We start from the raw sequence: 21,103 nt of genomic DNA on the forward strand, positions 1-21,103 counted from the left end.
CATTGCCAAGTTATCAGTTATTTTTTTTCCTTCACAGGCATTCTTGATTCTCTCACCAGAATCTTGTGTTTGTTAATATCATACTGTAAGATATAGCAGAAGATGTTTGCAGGTTAAGTAGATGCTCCCAGAAATAAATTAAGGTGTGATTATTTAGCAGTGCGTGATTTAAATCTCCTGTGATCATTGGTTCCCATGTTGGTCAAATTGTAAATTCTTAGATTCAAAAAGGGATTAATCTACTTTGTGGTGTGTGTGTGTGTGTGTGCACTCAGTCATGTCTGACTCTTTGTGACCCCATGGACTGTAGCCCACCAGGCTCCTCTGTCCATGGAATTCTCCAGGTGAGAGTACTGGAGTGGGTTGCCCTTTCCTCCTCCAGGAGATCTTCTTCATCCAGGGATTGAACTCCTATCTCCTGCATTGGCAGGCGGATTCTTTACCTCTGAGACACCTGGGAAACCAGGCCCTGTTTCCTAGAATACTTTGCTTAGATGTTGGTAGGTAGTTGTGAAAAAGTTGCCAAATAAGTTTTGGAAATCCTATGTACTCTTTTTCATAACTGGAAATTGTCAATATACATTATCATAAAGAATCTTGTTGAATATCTTTAAGAGTTTTCAAATGTGTTTGGCCTTAGACTACTGGCTTTTCCTCAACACATGTCAATATACCTAAGGATAAGTGTATTTTAGGGTGCGGTTCTGGAAAGGTTAAGTAGCGACAATGGGCAGGATCTCCCTTTTCAAATTTTGTGTGAATATCAAGTCTGTGATGCCTCAGAGGCCTCTTTCAGCTGCCAGTGGTGTGGTTCTAGTGATTCCTGTATCCTTCCAGGTGTTACATCACACTGGCTCAAGCTCTGGGCATGAGCATGGGGGGTGCCCCCGCTGGTCCAGCAGGAACAGGCAAAACAGAAACTACCAAAGATATGGGACGGTGTCTTGGGAAATACGTTGTGGTTTTCAATTGTTCGGATCAGATGGATTTCCGAGGACTTGGACGGATTTTTAAAGGTAAGGATTATATATTTTTATTTGCTAAAAAATGTAAGCTAAGGTGGACTATCTTGTTAAGATTTATTTTCCAACAATTGGCTGCATTTTAGTATCATTTTCCAACTTTGTAAAACTTTTTGAAAAACCTGAATCTTTCCAGCGTTGTGTGGGTCGAATGTCAATATCACTTGCCTTTGTACTGTTCCTCTTTCCCTGCAGGTTGGGAGTTTGCAGAAAAAGTATTACATTGCAAATTATTTTGAGGACATTTAATATATGATCTATTTGTTCAACTTTATGTTTGAACAAATTTAACTCTGGCTTGTCTTGGCAGTTGCATAATGCTCTTTTTCTTGACTTTCTAATTGGATGTACTAATTGGATTTTCTATTTAATTTCCCTTCTAAGGACTGGCACAGTCTGGATCCTGGGGTTGTTTTGATGAATTTAACCGTATCGATCTACCAGTCCTCTCCGTCGCAGCCCAGCAGATTTCCATTATTCTGACATGTAAAAAGGAGCGTAAAAAATCTTTTATTTTTACTGATGGAGATAATGTAACTATGAACCCTGAATTTGGGCTTTTTCTAACCATGGTAAGGAACCATAAGAAGCACTACTGAACTTCGGCCTTCTTATCACAGTTTTCATGTATCTCCCTTGTCCTGTCATTTATTTTCCATGAATGGGAATTGGGATTGTAATTTTCCCTCCTATTTGAAAGTTTTTGGTGATAAATAGAACTCATATTAATAACTCATAACTTAGTCTCTCCAGTTAAAAGGAGAGTGAGATATGTAAATGAATTTTCCAGCTGTCATTCCAGATTTGTTGTATGTGCATAATGAATCTTTTAATATTATGCTGGTATACTGTGCTTGCTACCCCATGATTGTACCATTCATCCTTTGGTTTTATTTTCTGTACAGAATCCTGGCTATGCTGGGCGGCAGGAACTCCCTGAAAACTTGAAGATTAACTTCCGCTCCGTGGCCATGATGGTCCCTGACCGGCAGATTATCATCAGGGTGAAGCTGGCCAGTTGTGGCTTCATTGACAACATTGTTTTGGCCAGGAAGTTTTTCACACTCTACAAGTTGTGTGAGGAGCAGCTTTCTAAGCAGGTGTGAGATTCTGAAGGTCCCTATGTATTTAGGCCTGTTGAAAATTTTTATTCTGTTCTGGAGAGGGTGTGGAGAAAAAGGAAGCTTCTTACATTGTTTGTGGGAATGTAAGTTGGTGCAGCCTCTGTGGAAAACAGTAGGGCGATTCCTCAGAAAACTAAAACTAGAATTACTATGTGATCCAGCAATCCCACTCCTGGGCATATATCCATAATTTGAAAAGATACATGTACCCCAATGTTCACTGTAGCACTATTTACAGTTGCTAAGGCATGGAAGCAAACTAAATGTGCATTCACAGAGGAAAGGAAAAAGATGTAGTGTGTATATATATATATAATGCAGTATTTGTTATTGTTCAGTCAATCAGTCATGTCTACTCTTTGTGACCCCATGGACTGTAGCATGCCAGGCTTTCCTGTCCTTTACCATCTCCCAGAGTTTTCTCAAACTCATGTCCATTGAGTCCATGGTGCCATCCAACCATCTCATCCTCTGTTGTCCCCTTTTCCTCCTGCCTTCAATTTTTCCCAGCATCAGGGTCTTTTCCAGTGAGTCGGCCCTTTTCATCAGGTGACCAAAGTATTGGAGCTTCAGTTTCATCATCAGTCCTTCCAATGAATATTCAGGACTGATTTCCTTCAGGATTGACTGGTTTGATCTCGTTGCTGCCAAGGGACTCTCAAGAGTCTTCTCCAACAGCACAGTTCAAAAGCATCAATTCTTCGGCACTTAGACTTTTTTATTGTCCAGCTCTGACATCTGTACATGACTACTGGAAAAGCCATAGCTTTGACTATATGGACCTTTGTTGGCAAAATAATGTCTCTGCTTTTTAATATGTTGCCTAGGTTTGTCATTGCTTTTCTTCCAAGGAGCAGGCATCTTTTAATTTCATGGCTGCGGTCACTGTTTCCATTGTTTCCCCATCTATTTGCTGTGAATTGGTGGGACCGGATGCCATGATCTTCATTTTTTGAATGTTGAGTTTTAAGGCAGCTTTTTCACTCTCCACTTTCGCCTTCATTAAGAGGCTCTTTAGTTCCTCTTGCTTTCTGCCATAAGGGTGGTTTCATCTGCACATCTGAGGTTATTGATATTTCTCCCTGCAATCTGGATTTCAGCTTGTGTTTCATCTAACCTGGCATTTTGCATGATGTACTCTGCATAGAAGTTAAATAAGCAGGGTGACAATATATAGCCTTGACATACTTTTTTCCCAATTTGGAACCAGTCCATTTTTCCATGTCCGATTCTAACTGTTGCTTCTTGACCTGCATACAGGTTTCGCAGGAGGCAGGTAAGGTAGTCTGGTATTTCCATCTCTTTAAGAATTTCCCCCAGTTTGTGGTGATCTGCACAGGCAAAGGCTTTAGCCTAGTCAATGAAGCAGAAGTAGATGTTCAGTCATAAGAAAGAATGAAATAATGTCATTCACAGCAACATGGATGGACCTAGAGATGACTGTACTGTTAGGTCAGAGAGAGAAAGACAAATATCGTATGATATCACTTATATGTGGAATCTAAAAAATCACACAAATGAACATATTTATAAGGTAGAAACAGACTTAACAGATGCAGAAAACAAATTTATGGTTATTAAAGGGGAACAGTGGGGGGAAGGATACCTTAAGAGTTTGGAATTAGCATATAAATACTACTGTATAGAAAAAGAGATAACTAATAAGGACCTGCTGTATATCACAGGGAACCCTACTCAATATTCTGTAATAACCTTTATGGGAAAAGAATCTGAAAAAGAACAGATACATGTATATATATAAAACTGAATTACTTTGCTGGATACCTGAAACTAACACAATATTGTAAATCAACTGTACTCCACTATAAAATAAAAATTAGAAAAACAAGAAAATTATAAACTGTGGTTGTGGAGAAAGTATCTCCCTGGTATAAGGTAGAAAAGAGTATCATTGCAAAAATGATTTTTCATGTATAATTTTATTAAGTACACTTGAAGAAATTAACATTTATAGCATAGAAACGAAGTGAATACTATCTGAATTGATGTAAGAGCCAAAGAAATATGCATATTGGTGTTTGCTGTTTATCCCACCTATACATTTATCATAAAGTGTTGTGTGTCCTCATGGTTTTGAGGAACCTCTAGTTCAAACTTCTTTGAATCTAAATTATTTCTTACACCCACAGATTCAGCTAAATTCAATTCTCACTCAAAACATTCTTAGTTTCTTTTGCTTGTGCTCAGCCACTCAATCATGTCTGACTCTCTGCGACACCATGGACTGTGGCCCACCAGACTCCTTTGTCCTTGGGACTTCTCTGGCAAGAATACTGGAGTTGGTTGCCATTTCCTACTCCAGCGGATCTTTCCAACCCAGGGATCTCACCTGAGTCTCCTGCATTGGAAAGTGGATTCTTTACTCCGTGCCAACTGGGAAGTCCCCTTTACTCTGTCTTCTTTCTGTGCTGTATCTTGTATGCAGAGAAACTCTCACATCACTAACTCCTGCCCTCTTCTCTAGTTTCACATCTGTTTCCTTCACTCCTATTGCCCTTGTTCACAAGGTCACTGGGAAAGGATACAAGTCCATGTGTACTAAACAATTGGCCCCATGCTGATCCCTTGATCAATAGCCTGTGAATCTCACTTCGTGCCTGCATATTTAACTGAGTCTAATTATGGAAAACTTTCCTTAATTAATTCCACCCACCAACAATTTCAAGTCATTGGTACTTTTATGCAAGCTTGCTTATGTTTCTATTTTATTGAGGATTAGAACTTAAACTCCTTGAAGGCAGAAACTCAATCTGAATATTTTTATGTGCCCTATCCATCAAATGATTGGTATTAAGTGATGCATCCAGCTTCCAATTGGCAGATAATTTTTTTCTGTAGGTTTTTATAAATTATGATTACAAATATAGTCATTGAAGGCAAAAGGCAATGGGGGCAGCAGAGGATGAGGTGTTTAGATAGCATCACCGGCTCAATGGGCATGAATTTGGGCAAACTCCAGGAGATAGTGGAGGACAGAGGAGCCTGGTGTGCTGCAGTCCATGGGGTTGCAGAGAGTCAGATACGAATTAGCAACAGAGCAACAATAAAAAATATAGCATTAGCTTATCCTCCTAACCATTTTTGAGTGTACAGTTCGGTGGTGTTGTGAAACAGATCTCCATAGCTTTTTTCTCTTGCAAAGTGGAAACTCTATACCCATTAAAAAACTCCACTCTCTCCTTCCCTTTGTTCCCTGGTAACCACCATTGAACTTTCTGTTTCTATGTATTTGCCTACTTTAGAGACCTTATACAAATGGAACCACAAGTATTTGTCTTTTTGTGACTGGCTTATTTAACTTAGTATAATGTCCTCAAGTTTCATTCATGATATAGCATGTGATAGTACTTGCTTCCTTTTCATGATTGAATATCATTCCAGTTTCCATATATGCCACATTTTATTTATCCATTCATCTGCCGATGGGCCTTTGGGTTGCTCCTACCTCTTGGCTGTTGTGAATAGTGTTGCTATGAACACGGGTGTGCAAATATCTTTTTGAGACTCTGCTTTCAGTTCTTTGGGATATAGTCCCTGAAGTGGGGTTGTTGGATCCTATGGTGGTTCTATTTAAAAAAGTTTGAGTAACTGCCAGAGATACTGTTTCCTATGGTAGTTGGAGAATTGGTTTTTAATTATTTGCTTTATATGTGCGAAAATTTTGTTTGATTGAGCTTTTATAAATATATGTCAAGAGGTTAACAAAGCTGGGGGCTTGGCTTTCCAATTTGTCCTTATTGTTACCCCATTTAGGTTATCTTGGAATTTAGCTACTTTTCCCCCCCTCTTTGATATTTTATCTTTTAACCTTATATGATGGTCATGAGCGAGGTCACAGTTTGATTCTGGTTCAAAATTTTAGTTTTCGAGATATGAGGACATTTTCTTGCGGATAATTGGCTTAAGGGAACCTGTATATTCCATGAAGAAGTTTACTCCTTTCTCCCTGTCAAGATCTGTGTATTATCAATAGTTTTCTGATCTAAGGGCTTAAATTAGTGATGACACAGGGGAGCGGGCTCTTTTGGGTATTCTCCATTTCCTAAAAAGAAAAAGTTATTGATGAAAAGATTTATTGCTCCACTAACTGTACATGTGTTCAAAAGGAAAATCAGCATTTACTCCTGATGCCTCTGTCAAATTTGTACAGTTGCCATGTGTAACTTAATTTTGAAAATAAGCCCAATGTTCTTCATATTCTTCAGGTACATTATGACTTTGGTCTGCGTAATATTCTGTCAGTTCTGCGAACCCTGGGAGCAGCCAAAAGAGCCAGCCCCACGGATACGGAGTCCACAATCGTCATGCGTGTGCTGAGAGATATGAATCTTTCCAAACTGGTGAGGTTCACAGATGGAGCTGTTCCACCCGCTTAAATTTCAGTTTAAGTGCAAATGAGATTTAGAAATATTTATTTAAAGAGCTCATTTAAAATGCTTAATTATCAGATGAAGCACTTTAAATTTCATAGAGCATGACTTTAAATTACATTTTTTTCAGAAGTAATTTCTGTGGTGACTCATATCTAGTCTAACACATGTCTATTCCAACAGAATGAAAATGGATTTTAAAAAATCTACATCTTAAGTTTCCAGATACCTCGAAATTTTTGTGTTTTAGAGCTATAATCTCACCTTTTAAAAGTAGACTTTGGCAGGAAATTGTATGTAAGATTTTGCAAGTGTGTAAAATTTCACATTCTTTGACTTCACAGTTGAGACTGACAATCAGTCATCTGGTTATCAGTGAATCTATATACAGTGAATCTATATCTATATGGATGATATATTTTTCAAAGTAAAATTATGAACTAAACAAATTTCATTTCATGACTTTGCCACTGCTTCATTTGACAAATTCTTTTTCATTTAAATGAGAAATTGTAGGTTATGTAGTAACTCCCTAAACTGGTTGTTTTACAGAAAGTTGTCACATAGGCAGTATTTTCTTTCCTTCTATTTTCTTCCTTTTTTCCCCTCTTCTCCTCTACCCTCCCTCCCTTTTAAAAACTAATTTTTAATGCATGGGAAACATGATGAAAATATTTCTCAATTTCAGTGGAGGTATTTTATTTATTACTAGCTGTGATAAAGTAATCTGAAATGAGTTACTCATTTTCAGTTTGCCTACTATTTCTGTGCTTGTGCCAAAACAGTTGGTCTGATTTCTTTTCTTTTTGAGATTGATGAAGATGAACCTTTATTTTTGAGTTTGATTGAAGATCTCTTCCCAAATATTCTTCTGGACAAGGCGGGTTACCCTGAACTGGAAACGGCAATTAGTAGACAGGTAACATGTTTCACAGGACGTCAAACTATGTGTTCCTGTCATCTGAATTTCATGAGAATCAAGTGGAGCTGGTGTGGTCTAAATCTATAGATTCTGAGAACAACACCAAGGCTGTGACTACAGGTTTAGGAGAAGCCATTGCACACCATTAATAGAGTTTTTCCTGCCAGGGGGTCCCCTAATGTCGTTTAACCACAGTTAGCCATGTGTTGGTGGCACTGTTACTGATGGAGACCGTTCCACACCAGATTCCCAATGACAAGCGATGGGTCAGCATGGGCTGGTGGGGTGCGGCCTGCTGCCTTACCTGTGCCAGGCTTGGTTCTCTCTGCAGCCCTGGTGTTTGTTTATCATGTTGCTTTGGTGTCCTGACTCCTGCTACCTAGAGTCATTTGGAGTGATCTCGTGTGGCTGCTTTGCTGTCCCTCTTTCTCCCCAGGCCAAGGATCACTTGTGATTTCTTCCTTGGGCTCTGGGGGATCCATCATGTTAAGTGTATCATGAGGTGTCTGGATTCCCCATGATACTTGGTGCAGCTTTAACTTTTAATCATCTTCCCGTGCTGTGCTATACTAAGCCACTTCAGTTATCTCCAACTCTTGTGGCTCTATGGACTATAGCCCACCAGGCTTCTCTGTCCATGGGATTCCAGCCCATTACTGGAGTGGGTTGCCATGGCCACCTCCAGGAGATATCCCCCTAGGGAACAGACTGTGTCCCTTACATCTGCATTGGCAGGCGGGTTCGTTACCACTAGCACCTCCTGGGAAGCCCTATAATCTTCCTAGGAATGGAAATGAATCATGAAAATCTTGTGCCTCAATTTCCTTTCCTATGAAAAAGTGTTTGAAAAAAAAGCTTTATAGAAATGATGACTGGCTCATATTTATAAAATGCATTTCAATTCCTTGAATGCATTTGTAATAAAGATTAAATATAGTAGTATTTTATGGAGACTTTCCTTTTAAAAATCAGTGTATAAAAATCTTAATCTCCCAATCAGGTAAAAGTATATTATAATTCATTTTGCAAATGGCTTCTTCATTATATGGCCAACTTAATTGTAGCATTGCCTAAAAATGCTAAGTATAAGCTAATTTATAAAGTGACTTACATTTGTAGTTTGTAGCATATGAGAAATCTGAAGAGTCGATAGATAGCATAAAATAATACATAAGTAGTATCCAAAAATTATTTAAGTAAAAATAAAAGCATCATTTATAGTTAATTTAAGCATAGCATGATGGTGAAGAGCATGAACCATAGGGCTGAATCTTGGGGTCAGATCCTTACTCCATAACTTTACAACAAATAATCTTGGGTAAATTACTTAGTCTTTTTGTGTCTCAGTTTCCTTGTCTGTAAAATGAAGATATCATTTGTACTAAGCTCAGAGAAGTTTAAATTTAGAATAGTGTTTCACAGAGTAGCTTCCATACATCTGTTTGATGGATAAAAACTATCCATTAGACTTACAAAGATGGCTTGGTATTTGTATGGAATTTCAGTCAACTTGGTATGCTTGCAATGATCTTTTTTTTTTTTTTTACTTTTTATTTATTTAAATTTATTTATTTATTTTTTTATTAGTTGGAGGCTAATTACTTCACAACATTTCAGTGGGTTTTGTCATACATTGACATGAATCAGCCATAGATTTACACGTATTCCCCATCCCGATCCCCCCTCCCACCTCCCTCTCCACCCGATTCCTCTGGGTCTTCCCAGTGCACCAGGCCCGAGCACTTGTCTCATGCATCCCACCTGGGCTGCTGATCTGTTTCACCATAGATAGTATACATGCTGTTCTTTTGAAATATCCCACCCTCACATTCTCCCACAGAGTTCAAAAGTCTGTTCTGTATTTCTGTGTCTCTTTTTCTGTTTTGCATATAGGGTATCGTTACCATCTTTCTAAATTCCATATATATGTGTTAGTATGCTGTAATGTTCTTTATCTTTCTGGCTTACTTCACTCTGTATAAGGGGCTCCAGTTTCATCCATCTCATTAGGACTGGTTCAAATGAATTCTTTTTAACGGCTGAGTAATATTCCATGGTGTATATGTACCACAGCTTCCTTATCCATTCATCTGCTGATGGGCATCTAGGTTGCTTCCATGTCCTGGCTATTATAAACAGTGCTGTGATGAACATTGGGGTGCACGTGTCTCTTTCAGATCTGGTTTCCTCAGTGTGTATGCCCAGAAGTGGGATTGCTGGGTCATATGGCAGTTCTATTTCCAGTTTTTTAAGAAATCTCCACACTGTTTTCCATAGCGGCTGCACTAGTTTGCATTCCCATCAACAGTGTAAGAGGGTTCCCTTTTCTCCACACCCTCTCCAGCATTTATTGCTTGTAGAGTTTTGGATAGCAGCCATCCTGACTGGCGTGTAATGGTACCTCATTGTGGTTTTGATTTGCATTTCTCTGATAATGAGTGATGTTGAGCATCTTTTCATGTGTTTGTTAGCCATCTGTATGTCTTCTTTGGAGAAATGTCTGTTTAGTTCTTTGGCCCATTTTTTGATTGGGTCATTTATTTTTCTGGAATTGAGCTTCAGGAGTTGCTTGTATATTTTTGAGATTAATCCTTTGTCTGTTTCTTCATTTGCTATTATTTTCTCCCAATCTGAGGACTGTCTTTTCACCTTACTTATAGTTTCCTTTGTAGTGCAAAAGCTTTTAAGTTTCATTAGGTCCCATTTGTTTAGTTTTGCTTTTATTTCCAATATTCTGGGAGGTGGGTCATAGAGGATCTTGCTGTGATTTATGGTGGAGAGTGTTTTGCCTATGTACTCCTCTAGGAGTTTTATAGTTTCTGGTCTTACATTTAGATCTTTAATCCATTTTGAGTTTATTTTTGTGTATGGTGTTAGAAAGTGTTCTAGTTTCATTCTTTTACAAGTGGTTGACCAGTTTTCCCAGCACCACTTGTTAAAGAGGTTGTCTTTTTTCCATTGTATATCCTTGCCTCCTTTGTCAAAGATAAGGTGTCCATAGGTTCATGGATTTATCTCTGGGCTTTCTATTCTGTTCCATTGATCTATATTTCTGTCTTTGTGCCAGTACCATACTGTCTTGATGACTGTGGCTTTGTAGTAGAGTCTGAAGTCAGGCAGGTTGATTCCTCCAGTTCCATTCTTCTTTCTCAAGATTACTTTGGCTATTCGAGGTTTTTTGTATTTCCATACAAATTGTGAAATTCTTTGGTCTAGTTCTGTGAAAAATACCGTTGGTAGCTTGATAGGGATTGCATTGAATCTATAGATTGCTTTGGGTAGAATAGCCATTTTGACAATATTGATTCTTCCAATCCATGAACACGGTATGTTTCTCCATCTGTTTGTGTCCTCTTTGATTTCTTTCATCAGTGTTTTATAGTTTTCTATGTATAGGTCCTTTGTTTCTTTAGGTAGATATGCTCCTAAGTATCTTATTCTTTTTGTTGCAATGGTGAATGGTATTGTTTCCTTAATTTCTCTTTCTGTTTTTTCATTGTTAGTATATAGGAATGCAAGGGATTTCTGTGTGTTAATTTTATATCCTGCAACTTTACTATATTCATTGATTAGCTCTAGTAATTTTCTGGTAGAGTCTTTAGGGTTTTCTATGTAGAGGATCATGTCATCTGCAAACAGCGAGAGTTTCACTTCTTCTTTTCCTATCTGGATTCCTTTTACTTCTTTTTCTGCTCTGATTGCTGTGGCCCAAACTTCCTACACTATGTTGAGTAGTAGTGGTGAGAGTGGGCACCCTTGTCTTGTTCCTGATTTCAGGGGAAATGCTTTCAATTTTTCACCATTGAGGGTGATGCTTGCTGTGGGTTTGTCATATGTAGCTTTTATTATGTTGAGGTATGTTCCTTCTATTCCTGCTTTTTGGAGAGTTTTAATCATAAATGAGTGTTGAATTTTGTCAAAGGCTTTCTCTGCATCTATTGAGATAATCATATGGTTTTTATCTTTCAATTTGTTAATGTGGTGTATTACATTGATTGATTTGCAGATATTAAAGAATCCTTGCATTCCTGGGATAAAGCCCACTTGGTCATGATGTATGATTTTTTTAATATGTTGTTGGATTCTGTTTGCTAGAATTTTGTTAAGGATTTTTGCATCTATGTTCATCAGTGATATTGGCCTGTAGTTTTCTTTTTTTGTGGCATCTTTGTCTTTTGGAATTAGGGTGATGGTGGCCTCATAGAGTGAGTTTGGAAGCTTACCTTCATCTGCAATTTTCTGGAAGAGTTTGAGTAAGATAGGTGTTAGCTCTTCTCTAAATTTTTGGTAGAATTCAGCTGTGAAGCCATCTGGTCCTGGGCTTTTGTTTGCTGGAAGATTTTTGATTACAGTTTCGATTTCCTTGCCTGTGATGGGTCTGTTAAGATCTTCTATTTCTTCCTGGTTCAGTTTTGGAAAGTTATACTTTTCTAAGAATTTGTCCATTTCATCCAAGTTGTCCATTTTATTGGCATAGAGCTGCTGGTAGTAGTCTCTTATGATCCTTTGTATTTCAGTGTTGTCTGTTGTGATCTCTCCATTTTCATTTCTAATTTTGTTAATTTGGTTCTTCTCTCTTTGTTTCTTAATGAGTCTTGCTAATGGCTTGTCAATTTTGTTTATTTTTTCAAAAAACCAGCTTTTAGCTTTGTTGATTTTTGCTATGGTCTCTTTAGTTTCTTTTGCATTTATTTCTGCCCTGATTTTTAAGATTTCTTTCCTTCTGCTAACCCTGGGGTTCTTCATTTCTTCCTTCTCTAATTGCTTTAGGTGTAGAGTTAGGTTATTTATTTGGCTTTTTTCTTGTTTCTTGATGTAAGCCTGTAATGCTATGAACTTTCCCCTTAGCACTGCTTTTACAGTGTCCCATAGGTTTTGGGTTGTTGTGTTTTCATTTTCATTCATTTCTATACATATTTTGATTTCTTTTTTGATTTCTTCTATGATTTGTTGGTTATTCAGAAGTGTGTTATTTAGCCTCCATGTGTTTGAATTTTTAACAATTTTTTTCCTGTAATTGAGATCTAATCTTACTGCACTGTGGTCAGAAAAGATGACTGGAATGATTTCAATTTTTTTGAATTTTCTAAGACCAGATTTATGGCCCAGGATGTGATCTATTCTGGAGAATGTTCCGTGTGCACTTGAGAAAAAGGTGAAGTTGATTGTTTTGGGGTGAAATGTCCTATAGATATCAATTAGGTCTAGCTGGTCCATTGTGTCATTTAAGGTTTGTGTTTCCTTGTTAATTTTCTGTTTAGTTGATCTATCCATAGTTGTGAGTGGGGTATTAAAGTCTCCCACTATTATTGTGTTACTATTAATTTCCTCTTTCATACTCGTTAGTGTTTGCCGTACATATTGCGGTGCTCCTATGTTGGGTGCATATATATTTATAATTGTTATATCTTCTTCTTGGATTGATCCTTTGATCATTATGTAGTGTCCTTCTTTGTCTCTTTTCACATCCTTTATTTGAAAGTCTATTTTATCTGATATGAGTATTGCGACTCCTGCTTTCTTTTGGTCTCCGTTTGCATGAAATATTTTTTTCCAGCCCTTCACTTTTAGTCTGTATGTGTCTCTTGTTTTGAGGTGGGTCTCTTGTAGACAGCATATATAGGGGTCTTGTTTTTGTATCCATTCAGCCAATCTTTGTCTTTTGGTTGGGGCATTCAACCCATTTACATTTAGGGTAATTATTGATAGGTGTGGTCCCGTTGCCATTTACTTTGTTGTTTTGGGTTCACGTTTATACAACCTTTCTGCATTTCCTGTCTAGAGAAGATCCTTTAGCATTTGTTGAAGAGCTGGTTTGGTGGTGCTGAATTCTCTCAGCTTTTGCTTATCTGTAAAGCTTTTGAATTCTCCTTCATATCTGAATGAGATCCTTGCTGGATACAGTAATCTAGGTTGTAGGTTATTTTCTTTCATTACTTTCAGTACATCCTGCCATTCCCTTCTGGCCTGGAGGGTTTCTATTGATAGGTCAGCTGTTATCCTTATGGGAATCCCTTTGTGTGTTATTTGTTGTTTCTCCCTTGCTGCTTTTAATATTTGTTCTTTGTGTTTGATCTTTGTTAATTTGATTAATATGTGTCTTGGGGTGTTTCGCCTTGGGTTTATCCTTTTTGGGACTCTCTGGGTTTCTTGGACTTGGGTGGCTATTTCCTTCCCCATTTTAGGGAAGTTTTCAGCTATTATCTCCTCGAGTATTTTCTCATGGCCTTTCTTTTTGTCTTCTTCTTCTGGAACTCCTATGATTCAAATGTTGGGGCGTTTCACAGTGTCCCAGAGGTCCCTGAGGTTGTCCTCATTTCTTTTGATCCTTTTTTCTTTTTTCCTCTCTGCTTCATTTATTTCCACCATTTTATCTTCTATCTCACTTATCGTATCTTCTGCTTCCGTTAGTCTACTCTTGGTTCCCTCCAAAGTGTTTTTGATCTCATTCATTGCATTATTCATTTTTAATTGACTCTTTTTTATTTCTTCTAGGTCTTTATTAAACATTTCTTGTATCTTTTCAATCTTTGTCTCCAGGCTATTTATCTGTAACTCCATTTTGTTTTCAAGATTTTGGATCATTTTTATTATTATTATTCTAAATTCTTTTTCAGGTAGATTCCCTATCTCCTCCTCTTTTGTTTGACTTGGTGGGCATTTTTCATGTTCCTTTACCTGTTGGGTATTTCTTTGCCTTTTCATCTTGTTTAGATTGCTGTGTCTGGAGTGGGCTTTCTGTATTCTGGAGGTCTGTGGTTCCTTTTTATTGTGGAGGATTTACCCAGTGGGTGGGGTTAGACGATTGGCTTGTCAAGGTTTCCTGGTTAGGGAAGCTTGAGTCAGTGTTCTGGTGCGTGGAACTTGATTTCTTCTCTTTGGAGAGCAATGGAGTGCCCAGTAATGAGTTTTGAGATGGGTCTATGTGTTAGGTGTGACCTTGGGCAGCCTGTATGTTGATCTTCAGGGCTATGTTCCTGCGTTGCTGGAGAATTTGCGTGGTATGTCTTGCTGTAAAACTTATTGGCTCTTGGGTGGTGGTTGGTTTCAGTGTAGGTATGGAGGCTTTTGGACAGTCATTCATTACTTAAAATTCCATGTAGTCAGGAGTTTTCTGGTGTTCTCAGGTTATGGGCTTAAGTCTCCTGCCTCTGGATTTCAGTTTTATTCTTCCTGTAGTCTCAGGACTTCTCCAACTATACAGCACTGATAAGAAAACTTCTAGGTTAATGGCGAAAAGATTCTCCCCCATTAGGGACACCCAGAGAGGTTCACAGAGTTACATGAAGAAGAGGAGAGGGAGGAGGGAGATAGAGATGAGCAGGAGGAGAAAAAGGGGGACTCAAGAGGAGAGAGACAGATCTACGCAGCTGTCTGTTCCCAGAGTGTTCTCCGTAGCCCAGTCACCTACAAAGATTTACAGAATTGGATTGGGAAGAGAAGGGGAAAGGAGGAAATAGAGGTGTTCTGAGGTAGAAAACAGAGAGTCAAGATTGGGAGAGAATAATCTTCGGTTTAAAAATAGGGCTTCTCCTTTTTTTTTTTTGTAAGGTTATAGTGTATTGAAAATGAAAATTAAGGAGTAGTAGAGGAGTACTAGAGGACTTTAAAAGAAATAAGAGAAAGAGAAAAATAGAAAATAGAAGAGAAAAAGGAAAGAAAAAAAAAAGAAGAAAAAAGAAAAAAAAAAGAAAAAGAAAAAAAAAGAAAAAAAAAGGAAAGAAAAAAAAAATTTTTCCCCCTAATTAAAAAAATCATAAAAATCTATGGAAATGAAAGTTAAGGAGTAATGGGGGAGTAATAGGGGATTTTAAAGGGAAATAAAAGAGAAAAAATAAAAAAGAAAAAATAAAAAAAGAAAAAAAAAAGTAAAATTATATCTAGGAGTTTCTCTGGAGCTGTTGCAGTCAGTGTGGGTTCGGCTCAGTTTCAGATAGCTCCTCGTTCCAGCTTACACTTCTTGATATCTACAGGCCCCTTCCCGTGTAGTCGGTGTTTTCTAGAGGGATTTTAATCTGTTGCACCAGTCCCTTCTGAAGCGGTTCCCTTTGTTTATTTGGCTTCTGTTTGCTGGTCTCTTCAGAGCCTCATTTCCACCCTGACACAGGCGGGCGGAGGTGGACTCTTATTCAGGTAGCTAGTTCCGTCGCTCTGCGGGGAGGGGCTGGCGCTGCAGGGAGGGGCTGGCGCCGCGGGGAGGGGCTGGCGCCGCGGGGAGGGGCTGGCGCTGTGGGGACGGACTTGCGCCGTGGGGACGGGCTGGCGCTGCCGGGAGGGGCTGACGCTGCGGGGATGGGCTGGCGCTGCGGGGCGGGGCTGACGCTGCGGGGAGGGGCTGGCCCTGCGGGGGCGGGCTGGCGCTGCCGGTAGGGGCTGACGCTGCTTTCTCCCTCTGCGCTGCTCAGGCTCCCGGCTGTTCTATATGGAGCGCGCCCCGCGCTGTGCTAGGTTCCAGCCCTCGGGTGTTCCACAAAAGCGCGGAAATGAAAAGCTGTGCCTGCTCTCAGTGCCTTCCCTGTCAGAGCGGTCCAGGCAGCCAGGGGCTTGGTGGGCGCACTCTCCCCAGGTGTGGCGCGCCCACTCCCTTCCGCGGACCCAGTCTTAGTTTCCGCTGGCGCCAGTCGGGTGTGTGCGCCTTCTGCCCTCTGCGTCCCCAGCCCCAGTCCCCGCCCGCGCCCTGTGTCTCGCCGCGACCTTCCCCTCCCCCCTGCCTCCTGCCTCCGGCGGGGCTGGGCCGGTCCGCAGCCTGCGAGCTCTTCTCTGGATTTTCTAGGTCTCTTTGTTCTGCGAACGGCCGGCAGTGTGTTCGGGCAGGTTAATTTACTCTCTCTCTTTTGGTCTCCCACAGTTCAAGTTGGCAACTCACAGAAGCTCCCTCCAATTGTCCTCAGGGCACTCAGGCCCGGACCCTACCCCAAGCAATGCCTCCTAAGACTCCCTTCCCGGGATGGATCTCCGTCCTTAGCTCTTTTGTCTCACTTTTTATCCTTCATATTTTGTCCTACCTCCTTTCGAAGACAATGGGCTGCTTTTCTGGGCACCTGATGACCTCAGCTAGCGATCAGAAGTTGTTTTGCGAAGTTTGCTCTGCGTTCAGTTATTCTTTCGATGAATTTGTAGGAGAGAAAGTGGTCTCCCCGTCCTACTCCTCCGCCATCTTGGCTCCTCCCACTCTGCAATGATCTTTTATACTAAATATTATCTTCTAAATGAAACATCTAAAATAATTTTGCTATTTGAGCCTTTGTTCTTAAGTTGCTCCTAATGTGTACATTCATGTAAATATAAGTGTTTGTAATTCCCTAAGTCAGATACGGATTCGGTTGGGATATCATTTTGATTATGTTCAGCCTGCTTTTTGTCTAGGTGTATCTATTTTCTATTGTGGTAAAACTCATTACATAAATATACCTTTTAAACTACTTCTTACGTGTACAGCTCAGTGGTGTTAAATGCATTCATTGTATTGCAAACATCACCACTGTTGGCCTTCAGAACTTTTTCTATCTTTCCAAACTGGCACGTCATATGTATTAATAATAACTCCCCATACCTCTAACTTTGCTCCGTGTCTGTAACTTATTTTGAACACAACGATAAGTCCTGACTGCTGTTTATGTGGGGATTTTGTTTTATTTTCAGGTTGAAGAAGCTGGTTTAATCAACCATCCTCCTTGGAAACTGAAAGTCATCCAGCTGTTTGAAACCCAGAGAGTGCGGCATGGAATGATGACCCTAGGGCCAAGTGGAGCTGGGAAGACCACTTGCATCCACACCTTGATGAAAGCCCTGACAGGTAAGGGCACAGTCAAGCCTCATTACCCTGGGGACACGTTTTGTGACAGGTGAATGCTCCAAGAGGAACGCAAATATAGATGTACATTAACATATTTTATAGGAGGAGACCTCTTGGAGAAGGAAATGGCAACCCACTCCCATATTCTTGTCTGGGAAATCCCATGGACAGAGGACCTGGCAGGCTACAGTCCATGGGGTTGCCAAGAGTCAGAGATGACTGAGCATGCATGCAACAAGATTAGAGTTGAATAGCACGGGCTCACAAAAGAGTCAGACACGACTTAGCGACTACACTGCAGCAGCAGCATATAAGATACAACTTTTTTGAATACTGGGTATGTTTTAGAGATAACACAGTACGTTAGTAGACCAGAGGAGAAAAACATTATTTTCCAGCTTATGTTTTAAATTAAAAAAAAAAGTTTTATTTGACTGTGATGCATGGCATTCGGGATCTTAGTTTCCCAATCAGGGATCAAACTGTGCTCCCCGCAGTGGAAGCGCAGAGTCCTAACCACTGGACTGCCAGGGAACCCCCATTTCCAGCTTTATTCAGATATTATTTTGACACATGTGTAAGTTTAAGATGTGCAGTGTGCTGATTTGATCCATTTATATGTTGCAAAATTATTGTCACCATAGCATTAGTTACCACCTCCAGCATATCACATAATAACCATTTCTTTTTTGTGATGAGAGCATTTAAGATCTATTGATAGTTTCTTAGAAATATTCAAATATTTGTATGATACAGTATTATTAGCTTTAATCACCATGCTCTACATTAGGTGCCCAAACTTGCTAATCTTATAACTGGAATTCTGTACGCTTTTCCAACATCTCTCCATGCCCCACCCCCAACCCCTTGTAACTGCAGTTCTGCAATCTGTTTCTCTGTTGTTGTTCAGTCACTAAGTCATGTCCGATTCTTTGTGACCCCATGGACTGCAGCACGCCAGGTTTCCTTCTCCTTCACTATCTCCTGGAGCTTTCTCAAACTCATGTCCATTGAGCCGGTGATGCCATCCTACCATCTTGCCCTCTGCTGTCTCCTTCTCCTCCTGCCTTCAATCTTTCCCAGCATCAGCATCTTTTCCAAAGAGTCAGCTCTTCGCATCATGTAGCCACAGTATTGGAGCTTCTGCTGAAGTTGTTTCTCTGAGTTTGACCTTTTTAGATGCCACATATAAGTGAAATCACACAGTATTTGTCTTTCTGTGTCTGACTTATTTCATTTAGCATAATACCCTCAAAGTCCATCCATGTTTTCACAAATGGCAGGATGTTCTTATTTTTTGTAGATGAATAATATTCCATTATGTATGTGTGCCACACCTTCTTTATTCATTTATCCATGGACAGACACAAGATTGTTTCTATATCTTGGCTTTTCTGAATGATGCAAACATTTTTTTTAAAGTGATTTCATGGACTGTGTTATATGTTTTACATATGTTATGCCATTTAGTTTTCAAAATGATCTTGAGATGTGACTACTGTTATCCCCATTTTGGACAAAAAAGTCAAGATTCAACTTCAGAAATACTCAACATCAAAAGGATGGTAAATAATGAGACTCAGAATTAAGGTCAGAGCCCATTAAGGAAAAACCCAGAATTTTCCCAGTATACCATACCATTTCACAATTATGACTTAATATAAGATGCTTAATATATAAGACCCAGGTCTCCCACATTGCAGGTGGATTCTTTACCAGCTGAGCCACAAGGGAAGCCCAAGAAGACTGGAGTGGGTAGCCTATCCCTTCTGCAGTGGATCTGCCCAACCCAGGAATAGAACTGGGATCTCCTGCATTGCAGGCAGATTCTTTACCAGCTGAGCTACCAGGGAAGCCCCAATATAAGATGCTACCTCTCAATAAATACAAGATAATTCCAAACCTGATTCTTAAACTCTATGTATTGAAAAATCACCCTAACTGTAAACTAATTTCCTGCCCAGATCAGATATTTTTCTTGAGAAGTGAAATCAGTGCACTTAGTTCCCAGATGTCCCTAAGCCTTACATCTAAGCCCCTAACCCAGGGTCATCTAAGCATGATGAGTATTGCCTTGTACACAATTATCCTTGTATTCTTTGGTTCTTATTAAACATTGATGACTTTCTTCTTAAAAGTATTGGCAATCCTTAGTCATGGCAGTTAAGTTCCAAAATTTCACAGAGCTTTGGCTGTTAGAATGCACCATGCATTGTCACACAGGGAAAAGTTTCTTGGCTGGGTTTCTGGTCGGCTCATGGAACCTCAGTGCACTGGTACTGGTTGGTGGCAATGGTCTATATTTGTTTTAGGGTCCTGCACACACTGGATTTAGTTTGTTTCCTCAGCAATGGGATGAAGTGAATTCTGTACAACAGGACTCTACATGGGGGTATTTACACTGAGACAGGATTATACTCTCAGCTAGCACCTACCTCCACCAAAACTGAGATTTCACACCTGCAGGACTTTATCATGGGATTTTCATGTGTGCTATTAAGATTCTGTTTGGGGATCTTTTGGGGAAGGAAATGGCAACCAACTCCAGTATTCTTGCCTGGAAAATTCCATGGATGGAGGAGCTTGGCAGGCTACAGTCCATGGGATTGCAAAGAGTTGGACATGACTGAGCAAATTCACTGGTTCATATTCGCTCTTTTCAGTTCAGTCAGTCAGTTCAGTCGCTCAGTTGTGTTCGAATCTTTGCGACCCCATGGACTGCAGCACGCCAGGCCTCCTTGAGGATCACCAACTCCCAGAGTTTACTCAACCTTATGTCCATTGAGTCAGTGATGCCACCCAATCATTTTATCCTCTATTGTCCCCTTCTCCTCCTGCCTTCAATCTTTCCCAGCATCAGGGTCTTTTCCAATGGGTCAGTTCTTCGCATCAGGTGGCCAAAGTATTGGAGTTTCAGCTTCAGCATCAGTCCTTCCAATGAACACTCAGGACTGATCTCCTTTAGGATGGACTGGTTGGATTTCCCTGCAGTCCAAGAGACTGTCAAGAGTCTTCTCTAACACCATAGTTCAAAAGCATCAGTTCTTCGGTGCTCAGCTTTCTTTATAGTCCAACTCTCACATCCATACATGACCACTGGAAAAACTATAGCTTTGACTAGATGGACCTTTGTTGGCAAATAATGTCTCTGGTTTTTAATATGCTGTCTAGGTTGGTCATAACTTTCCTTCCAAGGAGTAAGCATCTTTTAATTTCATGGCTGCAGTCACCATGTGCAGTGATTTTGGAGCCCAAAAAGATAAAGTCTGTCACTGTTTTCTCTGTTTCCCCATCTATTTGTCATAAAGGGATGGAACCAGATGCCATGATCTTAGTTTTCTGAATTTTGAGTTTTAAGCCAACTTTTTCACTCTCCTCTTTCACTTTCATCAAGAGGCTCTTTAGTTCTTCTTCGCTATCTGCCATAAGGGTGGTGTCATCTGCATATCTGAAGTTATTGATATTTGTCCCAGCAATCTTGATTCCAGCTTGTGTTTCATCTAGCCCAGCATTTCTCATGATGTACACTGCATGTAAGTTAAATAAGTAGGGTGACAATATACAGGCTTGACGTACTCCTTTCCCTATTTGAAACCAGTCTGTTGTTCCATGTCAAGTTCTAACTGTTGCTTCTTGACCTGCATACAGATTTCTCAAGAGCCAGATCAGGAGGTCTGGTATTCCCATCTCTTTAAGAATTTTCTACAGCTTCTTGTGATCTATACAGTCAAAGGCTTTGACATGGTCAATAAAGCAGAAGTAGATGTTTTTCTGGAACTCTCTTGCTTTTTCTATGACCCAACGGGCATTGGCAATTTGATCTCTGGTTCCTCTTAAATTATTATCCC

General features: G+C 39.8%; 1 protein-coding gene across 1 annotated transcript in view; it reads left to right on the forward strand.

The window, feature by feature from the left end:
• Positions 1-21,103, forward strand: part of DNAH5 (dynein axonemal heavy chain 5) — a 324,549-nt gene that overhangs the window by 165,341 nt on the left and 138,105 nt on the right. Inside the window, exons 36-41 of the mRNA XM_043887792.1 lie at positions 838-1,016; positions 1,407-1,594; positions 1,928-2,122; positions 6,373-6,507; positions 7,349-7,456; positions 17,102-17,255. Of these exons, the coding sequence (XP_043743727.1) occupies positions 838-1,016; positions 1,407-1,594; positions 1,928-2,122; positions 6,373-6,507; positions 7,349-7,456; positions 17,102-17,255 (959 nt within the window). The remainder of the gene's footprint in view (positions 1-837; positions 1,017-1,406; positions 1,595-1,927; positions 2,123-6,372; positions 6,508-7,348; positions 7,457-17,101; positions 17,256-21,103) is intronic.

This window comes from Cervus elaphus, chromosome 25, assembly GCF_910594005.1.
Source record: "Cervus elaphus chromosome 25, mCerEla1.1, whole genome shotgun sequence".
In the NCBI taxonomy this organism is placed as follows: domain Eukaryota; kingdom Metazoa; phylum Chordata; class Mammalia; order Artiodactyla; family Cervidae; genus Cervus; species Cervus elaphus.